This window comes from Chiloscyllium plagiosum, unplaced genomic scaffold (assembly GCF_037043375.1).
Source record: "Chiloscyllium plagiosum isolate Xiang-an unplaced genomic scaffold, Cpla_swu_hap1 HiC_scaffold_7, whole genome shotgun sequence".
NCBI lineage: Eukaryota > Metazoa > Chordata > Chondrichthyes > Orectolobiformes > Hemiscylliidae > Chiloscyllium > Chiloscyllium plagiosum.
This window is the reverse complement of record NW_028270145.1, coordinates 56,021,575-56,035,367: the sequence shown is the minus strand read 5'-3', so window position 1 is coordinate 56,035,367 and position 13,793 is coordinate 56,021,575. Positions and strand designations below refer to the sequence as shown.

General features: G+C 41.7%; 1 protein-coding gene across 8 annotated transcripts in view; it reads right to left on the bottom strand.

Moving 5' to 3' along the window:
* The window catches only part of myo3b (myosin IIIB), a 581,719-nt gene that overhangs the window by 331,732 nt on the left and 236,194 nt on the right, over window positions 1-13,793 (bottom strand). For all 8 annotated transcript variants that reach the window (XM_087989045.1, XM_043693701.2, XM_043693699.2 and 5 more), the window contains one exon: window positions 4,807-4,960. In XM_087989045.1, the coding sequence (XP_087845171.1) occupies window positions 4,807-4,960 (154 nt within the window). The remainder of the gene's footprint in view (window positions 1-4,806; window positions 4,961-13,793) is intronic.

Below are 13,793 nucleotides of genomic sequence, written 5' to 3'. Positions count from 1 at the left end.
CTGCCTCCTTCCTTTCTTGAATTGACAAGTTATATAACTTGTCTGAAGGAATCCTTCCAGAATCTAAAAGATTTTGGAAAATTAACATCGATGTATTCACTACCTCATTTGCCATCTTTGTTAAGATCCTAGAGTGAATTCCATCAGGATCCAAGCAGTTGTCAGCCCACATCGCTATCAGTTTGCTCATTATCACTTCTCTCATGATTGCAATTTTACTAAATTCCTCTCTCCTTTCCAATTCCTGAATGACACCTATTACTGAAAAGTCTTTTGTATGCTCAATAATGAAGGAAGAAACAAAACATTTATTCATTTCCCATCTGTTATTAAATCCCCAATCCTACTCTCCAGAGGACCAATGTTTACTTTACTCAATTTTTCCCTTTCTAAATATCTGTAGAAAATATTTTATATTCCTAGCTTACTTCCTGTGATACTGTCAGTTTTTTTTTACTCCTGGCAACCTTTTAGTCATTCTCTGCTGTTTCTTATAATCTGCCTAATTGCCTGATCCACAACTCACCTGTGCAATGTCATATGCTTTTACCTTTAGATTGATGCTTTCCTTAACCTCAGATGGTGGCCCCTCTCCTTGGAATTTGTTTTATTAGGAATATACTTATTCTGAGTATTCTGCACAATCCCCTTAAATGTCTGCCATTGCTTCTCTATTAATCAATCCCTTAGCTTAGTATCTCAGGTTACTTCAGTTATAGCTCAGCTTTCATGGCCCCATAGTCACCCTTCTTCAAGTTCAATATACTAGTCTTACACTCATTCTTTTCCTTTTAAAATTGGACAGAAGATTCAATCATATTATGGTTGCTGCTATCTGGGGGTGCCATTACTCTGAGGTCGTTCGTTCATCCTGTCACATTACACAATACAAGTCAAGTAGAACCTGCTCTCTGGTTGGTTTTGGATGTGCTACCCTAAGAAACCACCTCAATAGCATTCTGGATGCCACATCCAGGTTACCATTGCTTACTTGCTTAATCATTGTCACTTTTTCCAATTTATATGTAGATTAATATCACCCATGATTATTTATTGCTGTCTTTATTTTAGATTAGATTAGATTAGATTCCCTACAATGCGAAAACAGGCCCTTCGGCCCAACAAGTCCACACCGACCCTCCGAAGAGTAACCCAGCCAATCCCATTTCCCTCTGACTATTGCACCTAACACTATGGGCAATTTAGCGTGGCCACTTCACCTGACCTGCACATCTTTGGATTGTGGGAGGAAACTGGAGCACCCAAAAGAAATTCACGCAGACACAGGGAGAATGTGCAAATTCCACACAGACAGTTGCCCGAGGCTGGAATCGAACCTGGGACCCTGGTGCTGTGAGGCTGCAGTCTTTAATCACAAGTACTCAATATTTTAGTTTGAGTATTTCTTCTTAAATTTCACTCCCATAAGTGACTTATGTCTCCTACTATTTCTCATCTGCACCCAAACCAATCCTACGTCGTGATCTCCTAAACCAGCATTATCTCTAATTACTGCACCAATACCATCCTTGATTAACAGGGCTAACCCTCCACCGTTACCTAGATTCCTGTTCTTCTTGAACGTCACACATTCCTCAATGTTCGGGTTCCAATCTTTGGCATCATGCAACCACGTGTATATAAAAGCTATCAAACTGTATTTATTTACTTCAATTTATTTACTTTGTTATGAATGCTACCACAGAGCTTTTAGTTTTAGCCTTTTCTTAAGTTTATAATATCTGGTTTTGTTTGTCAATGTCTTTTTAGGCATATTCCATCTGTTCCTTCCTGCCTTTCTCTGACCTTGACTTTTTGTGCTCTCCTGCCTAGATTCTACTCCATGATTTTCAACACCTACCCAAATTTGATTTCTCACCCTCATACTTAGTTTAAAACTCATTCTACTTCCCTACTAATGGGATTGGTCGAACACTGGTCCCAGCACAGTTCAATGCAGGCTGTTCCAATAGCACAGTTCTGAATTGTCCTAGTATTGATGCCAATGCTCCATAAACCAAAACAGACTCCTCCACACCATTCCTTGTGTCACATATGCATTTCACTAATTAGATTAGATTAGATTAGATTACTTACAGTGTGGAAACAGGCCCTTCGGCCCTTCAAGTCCACACCGACCCGCCGAAGTGCAACCCACCCATTCCCCTACATTTACCCTTTTACCTAACACTACGGGCAATTTAGCATGGCCAATTCACCTGACCTGCACATCTTTGGACTGTGGGAGGAAACCGGAGCACCCGGAGGAAACCCACGCAGACACGGGGAGAATGTGCAAACTCCACACAGTCAATCGCCTGAGTCGGGAATTGAACCCGGGTCTCTGGCGCTGTGAGGCAGCAGTGCTAACCACTGTGCCACCGTGCCGCCCACAAATCTTTAGTCCTTTGTCAATATGGACGTGGCTCAGCTAGTGATCCAGACATTATTATCTTTAAGGATCTGCTCTTCAATTAGATGCCTAGCTCCTCATACGATCTAAGCATAATCACTTTCATAGTCCTACCTACACTGTCGGTTAAAAGAAAAATTATTTACCATTGTGATTCACATGGACACCCTGATTTCAACGTTGGTCAGGCTTTGTATGGTAAGTAGCAGTGTGTGCTAGAAATTCATTTGGAAATGAGGCCTGGACTATTTCAACTACTAGCCAACTTGATCACAGTATGGCTCTTGAGCTCAGAATGTGACCCCTTTATCAACAGTGCACTATGGTTCTCATATACTCAATATGTTGTCCTGCTGCAAAACACCAAACCTACTCCAGTCCCATGACCTCTACCAATAAAGACAACAGCAGCAATATCTTGGGATTCTGACTTTGACACATATCTCCTGTGCTTCACCATTACTGGGTCAAAGTCCTAAAATTCCCTACCTAAGACTGTCATGGAAGAAACATTATCATCATCGTAAGGCCTACTATAGAGAAGAGGGCAGCCACCCCATTCTAAAGCCAATTAAACACAGACACTAAATGCCACCTTTTCAGAGTTATTTTTGTCATTTATATGAATAATCTGGATGTGAACATAGGAGGTATAGTTAGTTAAGTTTGCAGATCACACCTAAATTGGAGGTGTAGTGGACAGTGAAGAAGGCTTGTAATATTGTGGGGAATATTTAACATTGCATGATGGGAAAAAGATGGCCAACTCTTAAACAGGACGGTGACAAAAGGTCAAAAACAGCTTTCAGGACCAGGCTGAATGTAAACAAGTTCTACAAGCTTGATAAAACTTCAGTAATCTTCTTCACGGCTCCTTGTATATTTTGAACTGCAGATTTTAACCTAATCAAAACATCCGTACAACAGAAAAAGAGTTATGGAATAACACAAATGATTAGTGTTTTGAAAAACTAATAAGGCAAAGGTTCAGTGCTACAGATGATGTACCTTTCATGATAATCTGTAATTTCTCAGCATATTTTAAAGTATATAATGTCACTCTTTTCTTTGCACTTGGAGAGTGCTGGGATCCTTTGTTTTCTCCCTCTCTTTTATTTTTTAGCCAGAAAAACTACATGTAATATTTCTTTTAATAAAGGCCGAACATTTTTCAGTCCAAAGTTGTTTTTGAATCTTTCTCGAAGTGTTGAGTTGCTCTCACAGACCTTTGCTAATTAAAATCTGATTCGACAGGTTACCTCAGAGTATAATGGAATCTTGATCAGATGAGCCAATGGGCCGAGGAGTGACAGATGGAGTTTAATTTAGATAAATGTGATGTGCTGCATTTTGAAAAGGCAAATCAGAGCAGGATTTATACATGTAATAGTAAGGTCCTGGGGAGTGTTGCTGAACAAAGAGACCTTGAAGTGCAGGTTCATAGTTCCTTGAAAGTAGAGTCACAGGTAGATATGACAGTGAAGAAGGCATTTAGTATGCATTCCTTTATTGGTCAGAGCATTGAGCATTGGAGTTGGGAGGTCATGTTGCATCTGTACAGGACATTGGTTAGGCCACTTTTGGAATACTGCATGCAATTCTGGTCTCTGTCCAACAGGAATGATGTTGTGAAACTTGAAAGTGTTCAGAAAAGACTTACAAGGATGCTACCAGGGTTGGAGAGTCTGAGCTATAGGGAGATGTTGAATAGGCTGGGGCTGTTTTCCCTGGAGCATCGGAGGCTGAGGGGTGACCTTATAGAGGTTTACAAAATCATGAGAGGAATGGGCAGGGTAAATAGACAAGATCTTTTCCCTGGGTTGGGGGATATCAAAACTAGAGGGCATGGGTTTTAAGGTTGGAGGGGAAAAATTTAAAAGGGACCTAAGAGACAACTTTTTCACGCAAAGGGTAGTGCGTGTATGGAATGAGCTGGTAGAGGCTGGTACAACTACATTTAAAAGGCATCTGGATGGGTTTATGAATAGGAAGGATTAGAGGGATATGGGCCAAGAGCTGGCAAATGGGGCTAGACTAATTTAGGATATCTGGTTGGCATGGACGGTTTGGACTGAAGGGTCTGTTTCTGTGCTGAACATCTCTATGACTCTATGTAAACCATGAAGACAGAAATATCAGGGGCAGAGCCTTCAAATTTCTAAATTACATCCTTTTGACCATGTTCCCTAAACATTTTTGTGTATGCACAATATTTTCAATCTTTAGAAACCTCATAGAACACTATTCCTTTAGGGTTTTTTTGTTCATCTCTTGATCTTTTCCTTCCCAATGTGGCAACCACCTTAGTAATGATAAGGTTTGTGATGTACATTGGAACATCTGTGGTGTGGAGGGTTATGTATAAATATAAGTTGTTCCATTGTTATTCTTACCGACAAGTGTCTGGTCAGATGCTTTAGGAAAACGGCTTTCTTCATCAAGCAGAGACAATAAGCCCATTGGTTTCTGAAGAAACATATCCAGTATTGGCCGATTATCCTGATATTCAACAAGTGTGGCATCAATTCCCTCAGTTTGGTATTCAATCTACAAGTGATCATAAGCAAAACCTCATGAGTTACAAACATAAAACAATAATAGCTGTGATTGGTGTTTTTCAAAGTTGAAACAGTACCTGGTCTTTAAACGCACTCTTTTTTTGTTGCAGGACAATATTGTAAAACCAGATATTAACAACTCTGACACAAACCTTACTAAATTATGCAAGGGAATATTATCTATAAAGGGAAAGATAATCAGATTAAGACAGAGATAGATAGGTTCTTGATTAGTAAAGGGATCAAAGATTACAGGGAGAAGGCAGGGGAATGAGATTGAGAAACAAAAATATCAGTCATGATTGAATGGTGGAACAAAAATGATAGGCCAAATGGCCTAATTCTGGTCTTTAATCTTGTGGTCTTATGGTCTCTTATGGGGTGGTCTGAATATCCATAACTTACATTCCAGTCCTCAATATTTCATGGCTAATGTCAAACATGAGGATGGAAACCTACTACAAGGATAGCAAGGGCACAATATGTAATCTGGCTTAAAATTCCTTTGACAAAGGGGATTCACTAGCACAGGTATTGATTAAGTTGGCTGAGTCTTGAAGGATATATCTGCCAGAATCTGCAGTAAGTGGTGAGAGAACCAACAAAATGGAACAACCCATTTGATTTTGCCCTCACCAATCTGCTTTCCACAGATGTACCTGTCTCTGATAGTACTGACAGGAGTGACTGCTGTACAGACTTTTATATTGAGGCTACCCTCCACTATGTTTATGGCATGATTGTGCTCATCAGGATAGATTCAGAATACATTTGTAGTACAAAACTGGGCACCCATAAGGACCATCAATAGCTGCGCTGAATTCAACCTTAATCTGTAATCTCATGGACCAGTACATTATTCACTATTTTGTTGATAACAAATCAGCGGATCAATCTTGGTTCAATGAACATGCGAGAAGAAGCCCCAGACATATCTAAAATGTCTGGTGAGACTACAGCAAAGAATTGCATGCACACTAAAAAATGAAAGCAGTATTCTATAGACAGTGTTAAGCAATTCCATAACCAATGAGTCAGATCAAAGCTCAGCAGACATTCCAAAGCAAGTCATGAATGAAACCAGTAATGGGAGGAGTCGGGCCACAAAAAGCCCCATTCTCAATGGCAGAGCTGAGACCATCAGTGCAAAATCAAGGTTGTGTATCTGCCATCATCTTCAGCCAAAAGTGCCAGAGTCTGATTCATTACAACCTCTTCCTGAGGTCCTCAAAATAACTTCCCCAGGTCTTAGCCAATTCAATTCACTTCACTTGGTATTAAGAAAGGCTGAACTTACTGGATACAAAGGCTGTGGGTTCCAACAATATCCCCCCTGAAATACTAAGAACTTGTGGTCCAGAACTAGCCATGGCCCTAACCAAGTTATTCTAGTACAGCTACCACAGTGACATCTATCTGCTCATTGATGTTCAGTAAGATTTTCCCAAAGCGACGCAGTTCAAGTTCTCATTGCAGCCTTGCTTCAAACTTGGGAAAAAAAAGAAAGGTAAGCTGATTTTTACTGCCCTTACATCAAGGCAATTCAACTGAGTGTGATGTCAAGAAGCTCTAGTAAGATTAAAGTTGATGAAATTCAAGGAAAAACTCTCCTTGGAGTCAAACATACAACAAATGTAAAGGGATATGGTCACTGGAGGCCAATCATCTCAACCATATAACTTCACGACTTCCTACAGGTCATGTCCCAAGTCCAAACATCACAAACAGTGACGTTCCACAGAAGAGGAAATTGTTGCTTATGATTTGAGAGTCTTTAGTACTATTCTCAACTCCTCAGATAGTGAGGTAGCCCGTGCTCATACTCAACAGAACCTAAACAACCTTTGGGGTCTGTGCTGATAAGTGTCAAGTAATATTTATGTCAAGAGTGTGGTGCTGGAAAAGCACAGCAGGTCAGGCAGCATCCGAGGAGCATGAAAATTGATGTTTCGGGCAAAAGCCCTTCATCAGGAATGAGGCTAGGAGCCTTGGGGGTGGAGAGATAAATGGGAGGGGGTGGGGCTAGGGGGAAGGTAGCTGAGAGTGTGATAGGTGGATGGAAGTGGGGGTAAAGGTGATAGGGTGGAGTGGATAGGTGGGAAGGAAGATGGACAGATAGGACAGGTCATGAAGGCGGTGCTGAGATGGAAGGTTGGAACTGGGATAAAGTGGTGGGAGGGGAAATGAGGAAACTGGTGAAATCCACATCAATGCCATGGAGTTAAAAGGTTCCTGAGGCGGAAGATGAGGCGTTCTTCCTCCAGGCGTCAGATGATAAGGAGGAGGCCCAGGACCTGCATGTCCTTGGCTAAGTGGGAGGTGGAATTAAAGTGTTCAGCCACTGAGAAGGTCTGGATGAATTTAAGGTCAGGGTAGAAATTGCTGGTGCAGTTGATGAACTTTTCAGCCTCCTCAGGTGAGCATGAGGTGGCACCGATGCAGTCATCAATGTAGTGGAGGAAAAGGTGGGGAGTGGTGCCGGTGTAACTACAGAAGGTAGACTGTTCCACATAGCTGACAAACAGACAGGCATAGCTGGGACCCATGCGCTGCCCATGGCTACCCCTTTCATCTGGAGGAAGTGGAAGGATTCAAAGGAGGAATTATTGAGGGTGAAGACCAGTTCTGCCAAACGAATCAGAGTATCAGTGGAAGGATACTGGTGGGAACATTGGAAGAGGGAGAAATGGAGGGCTTGGAGGGCCTGGTCATAGCGGATGGAGGTGTAAAGGGGCTGGATGTCCATGGTGAAGATGAAGCATTGGGGGCCAGGGAAACAAAAATCTTGGAGGAGGTGGCGAGAGTGGGTGGTGTCCCGAACGTATGTGTGGAGTTCCTGGAATGGGAGAATAGGACAGTATCGAGGTATGTGGAGATGAATTCGGTGGGGCGGGATTAGGCTGAGACAATGGGTCGGCCGAGTTAGTCAGGCTTGTGGATCTTGGGTGGGAGGTAGAACTGGGCAGAGCGGGGTTCCCGGACTATGAGGTTGGTAGATGTGGATGGCAGATCCCCTGAGGTGATGAGGTTGCATACAGTTTGGGAGATGATGGTTTGCTGATGGGAGGTGAGGTCGTGGTCAAGGGGGCAGTAGGAGGAGGTGTCTTCAACTTGGCATCTGGCATCAGTGGTGTAGAGGTCAGTGTGCCTAATATTTGTGTCAGACTAGTGGCACGTCATGACTATCTTCAGAAATAGAAAATCTCACGACTGACATTCATAGAGTCATAAAGTCATAGAGATGTACAGCATGGAAACAGGCCCTTCGGTCCAATCCATCCCTGCCGACCAAATATCCCAACCCAACACCTGCCAGCACCCGGCCCATATCCCTCCAAACCCTTCCTTTTCATACACCCATCCAAATGCCTCTCAAATGTTGCAATTGTACCAGGCTCAACCACTTCCTCTGGCAGCTCATTCCATACACATACCACTTTCTGTGTGAAAACGTTGCCCCTTAGGTCTCTTTTCTATCTTTCCCCTCTCACCCCAAACCTATGCCGTCTAGTTCTGGACTCCCCAACCCCAGAAAAAGACTTTGCCTATTTATCCTATCCATGCCCCTCACAATTTTGTAAACCTCTATAAGGTCACCCCTCAGCCTCCGACACTCCAGGGAAAACAGCCCCAGCCTGTTCAGCCTCTCCCTATAGTTCAATTCCTCCAGTCCTGGCAACATCCTTGTAAATCTTTTCTGAACCGTTTCAAGTTTCACAACATCTTTCCGATAAGAAGGAGACCAGAATTGTATGCAATATTCCAACAGTGGCCTAATCAATGTCCTGTACAGCTGCAACATGACCTCCCAACTCCTGTACTGAATACTCTGACCAATAAAGGAAAGCATACCAAACACCTTCTTCACTATCCTATCTATCTGCGACTCCACTTTCAAGGAGCTATGAACCTGCACTCCAAGGTGTCTTTGTTCAGCAACATTCCCTCGGACCTTACCATTAAGTGTATAAGTCCTGCTAAGATTTGCTTTCCCAAAATGCAGCACCTCGCATTTATCTGAATTAAACTCCATCTGCTACTTCTCAGGCCATTGACCCAGCGGATCAAGAATCCTGTTGCAATCTGAGGTAACCCTCTTCGCTGTTCATTACACCACCAATTTTGGTGTCATCTGCAAACTTACTAACTGTACCTCTTATGCTCGCATCCAAATCATTTAAGGAAATGACAAAAAGTAGAGGACCCAGCACCGATTGCTATTGCTAATTTACTCATCAACATGGTGGGGATACCTTTGACTAGAAACTTAAGTGGTCTGCAATTAACCTGGAGTGATCTGAGAAATGCTATGGATTCAGGAGCAAGCCAGAGACTGGGAACTTTACAACAAATAACTCACCTTCTCAGTAGCTAAATTTGTCCACTATCAACAAGATATAAGTTTGGGAATGTAAAGGAATACATCCTTCTTGGCTGGAAGAGGGTAACCTCAGTAATACGAGAAATCTCAGCACCATCCAGAACAAAGTAACTCATTACAATGGCACCCCAACAACCATCTCCAAAGTTCACTCCTCCCACCACCAGCAGACAGTGACATCAATGTATATCCAAAGGTGCACTGCAACAATTTACCAAGGCACCTTCAATAATATCCTTCAACCCCCAAAACTCTGCCATCTTGAAGAATAAGGACAGCAGGCACATGGGGGACATCTCCGCCTTTAAGTTCTCTTCCAGATCAGATACATAGTGCTGTTCTATCACTGATATGAACATGTTGTTGGGTTAAAATCCTGGAACTCCTCCCCTATTAGCACTGTTATAGTGTCAACACACAATGACTGAAGGGATTCAAAAACCAGCTAATCATTACTTTTTCAAGGACCTCTAAGGATGGGCATTGAATTCTGCACTTGCCCGTGATGCTCTCACCCTATCAACAAATGAAGAAAATCATCTGCTTGATTTTAAAAAAAGAGAGCAGTTTAGCCATAGTTCTGTAAAGACTAACTTGGTTTTGCATTATAAAGCTAGTACAATAATTGTATTGTGTCTACGTATTCCTGAGTAGATATTTTTAAATGAATCAAAGATACTGAAGAACTGGATTTCAAATAAAGGAGTAGAAAAATAAGCCATCAGTACAAGTGAAATTTTTGAGGCAATTTTCATGTCACTTGCACTAATATTCTCTCTAAGCTATGCACCTGCAGCCACTCCATAGTTGCATACACAATGATCACTGTTGGTACACCAATCACAGCACTGACTCTTGATTCCAGAAAGCATTGCCAAGCATAGACCTTGAAGGCTTTTGCAGCGTAAGGAAAGTTAAAGAAAATGGTGACTAACACCCTACTACACCCTACCCAACCAGCTCGAGCCTCAGTAGTTCTCAATACTGAATACAAACATTATGGGATACAAGTTATGACACTGCCATTTCTAAGTTCTTAGAAAGGGCATCTTAACTCATGTCACTTCATTCAAGTCTCCAACGAATCCAAATCTGTTACACACTTTTCATCACAACATACATTGGGAAATATTTCAGAGGTGTGCCCATTCCTCCACAAATACTTCATCATAACAGGTTCAGAAACTCTGGTCAGAATTTCTGGCCTTGTCAAGATCAGGAACAAAGGCAGATAGAGTTGAAAATTACTGGTGCTGATTGGTGTGCCAGTTTTCAAGTGCCAGCCATTTTTAGGAAGGTGAATGTGAGGCCTAGCAAGGATACCCATTCCCACATGAACCTTGGTGATGCAGTTAAAGGAGGTTGATGGGTATTTTCCAGTTATCAGATTTGACTGCCTGGAAATAAACGGCAGGAGTATATTGAGGTCTTCCACACCTGCCAAGCAATGGGTGCTGCCATAGACCATCCTGTAGAAGGATTACCTACAACACTCTCTGCCTCACCATATCATGGCAATCCGACTATTTTGCACACTTCTGATTTTTTAAAAATAGTGTTGAAAGGACATCTCCATATTGAAAGTGTTCTCAGAAACTCAGATTTAAGTGCAACCTGACTGCTCTCAAGGAGGAGCCTGTTGGAGAGATAGAAAAAATAAGAATGAGGGAAAGTTAACCTGAGAATGAGAGTTTAATTTTGAAACAGTGCAAGTCTGATGGGATGAGCAGAATTCGGTGCATGATAGGATAAAGACAATAGACATTTGAATAAGTTGAAATTTATGGAGGGTGGAGTGGGAGAACCTAGTCAGATGAAAATCAGATTTGTTTATACTGCTGGTGTCAATTAAATAACTGAGCTTCAGTGATAAGGTACACTGAGACGGGGCAGAGGGAAGAAATTTTATGGTGATGAAATTAAAGTGTGGAGAGGATAAGAAATATAAATGTTAGCTCATGGGCTAAGAATATAAGGAGTGTGTTTAATCCTGAGACATTTATCAGAACAGGGAATGAAGTCAGGATCAAGAGTATGTAGGTTACTGCAGGGCCAAAGGTGTTATTACTTCCCAATGATTAACTGAAGGAAACTACATTTCGTTCAAGACTGTATATCAACAAGCTATCTGAAAACACAGAGCTAATGGAAGTACAAGGTCAGAATATTCAACAATGATTGCACGACGTTTAGCAACATTCATGCCTCTCAGATACTGAAACAGTTCATGATCAAATGCAGAAAAACAATATCCAGGTTTGGGCTGAAAAGTGGCAAGCAACATTTGCACCACACAAATGCCAGACATCAATACCATGCCATTCCCCAATTAGAAACAATCTAACCACACTATGGCAATCAATGTCATTATCATCATTAATTCCCCTACTATCAACATCCTGGAGGCTACCGTTGACCAGAAACTTAACTGGGCTCACCAACTAAATACAGTGGCCAAAGTACATGTTGGAAGCTAGGAATCCTGCAGCGAGTAACTCACTTCCTGACTCCCCAAAGCCTGCCCACCATCAGGAGTACGTTTGAATACTCCCCACTTGCCTGGATGAGTGCAGCTTCAACATTACTCAAGAAGCTTGACACCATGAGGGACAAAACAGTCTGCTTGATTGGCACCATATCCAACTCTTCCACCACCAACTCTTAGTAGCAGCAGTGTGTACCATCCAAACGATGCATTGCAGAAATTCACCAGAGATCCTCACAGAGCACCTTCCAAACCCATGACCACTACTTTCTAGAAGGATGAGGGCAGCAGATATATGGGAATGCCACCACCTGTAAGTTCCTCTCCAAGCCACTGACTATTCTGACTTGGAACACAGCACCACTCCTTTGGTGTCATTGGGTGAAAACACCGAAATTCACTCGAACTGCATTGCGGGTCTAGCGACATCACACGGACTGCAATGACTCATGGATCTGCTCATCACCACCTTCTCAAAGGCAAACAGAATGGGCAATAAATGCTGGCTGGCCAACCAGTGACACTCACACCCTACAAGTGAATTACAAAAAAGAATTAAAAGAAATTATGTGAAGGTGGAACTAGGTGTTGTCAGTGTACATGTGGAATCTGTAATTGATGCCATATTGGGATGGCATGCTCATGAGTGCAAAGAAAGAATCAAAGCCAAATCCATAGGGGACTCTACCAGAAATAATGGTGTGGATGGTGTGTTGGAATCCATGGTTTCAAACATTATATTTTTTGATCCCCGATCCCCGATTAAAAATGGAAACTCATGTTAGAAATCATGATTTGGAGATGGATTGGGATGTACAAAGTTAAAAATCACACCACACCACGTTATAGTCCAACAGGTTTATTTGGAAGCACTAGCTTTCGGAGTACTGCTCCTTCATCAGGTGGTTGTGGAGGACACAATTGTAAGACACAGAATTTAAACTTGTGCTATAAATTCTGTGTCTTACAATCTTATAATCCACCTGATGAAGGAGCAGTGCTCCGAAAGCTAGCACTTCCAAATAAACCTGTTTGACTATAACCTGGTGTTGTGTGATTTTTAAATATTAAAAGTGTGATTAGAATCCAAAACCCTTGGAGTGGTTTGAATCTGCTTGAGGTCATATAAATGATAAAGTGCTTTCAAAGCTCAGATGAAGATAATAATTCTAGTGCAGTGCAGGCAGGCTGGAGAAAACAAAGAGGGACTAGATCCAAAGGCTGAGAATATGTAAAGATCCAGATGCTGCAGGTGGTTCTGTTACTCAAAGAGATAAAATTTCTGAATCTACTCCATCCAGATCATTATGAGCAGAGCTGAGAAGGTTCTCCTGATGTGTGACATGTAGCCATACTGGTAGAGCTCAGAGTTATGTGCTGCTTTAAACTGGGAATCAAGAATAATCCTAGAAGTTGAAGCATTGAAATTCCTTGTGAGGAAGACAAAGTTTTGAAGCCCTTTAAGACTGGGATTGATGACATGTATACTGATTATGCTGTTGAGCGAATTCAAAAACTCTGTCTTAGTTGATCTGCTATTTAATGTATTATTTATAGTTTATAGTCAATGACAATTTGGCTGTGATTTCTGGTTTTAAAATATATTGATTTTCGAATTGTATGGTTTCATTCTTCCAGTAAAGAACTCGGATTTTGGATTCCTTTTGTAAAACAAAAATGTCTGGAATCATAACAGTGGGGAAAAATATCCAAAGTAGAACAATTGGCTACAATTGGAGAGTTAAGAGTAGAGTCAAGTAAGGGGATTCAGCAAAGTGGATAACGAAGGAAAGGCTATGAAAGAAGGTGGTGTCTTTGACCACCAAGATTTTGCCACAAAAGGATCATGTAACTTTGTAACAGTTTGGTAGTCAGTGAGTACTACATTCATTGCCTACCAATGTCCTACCTTGCAGGAATATACCTTACAGAAGTAATGTAATGAATGCTTAAGGA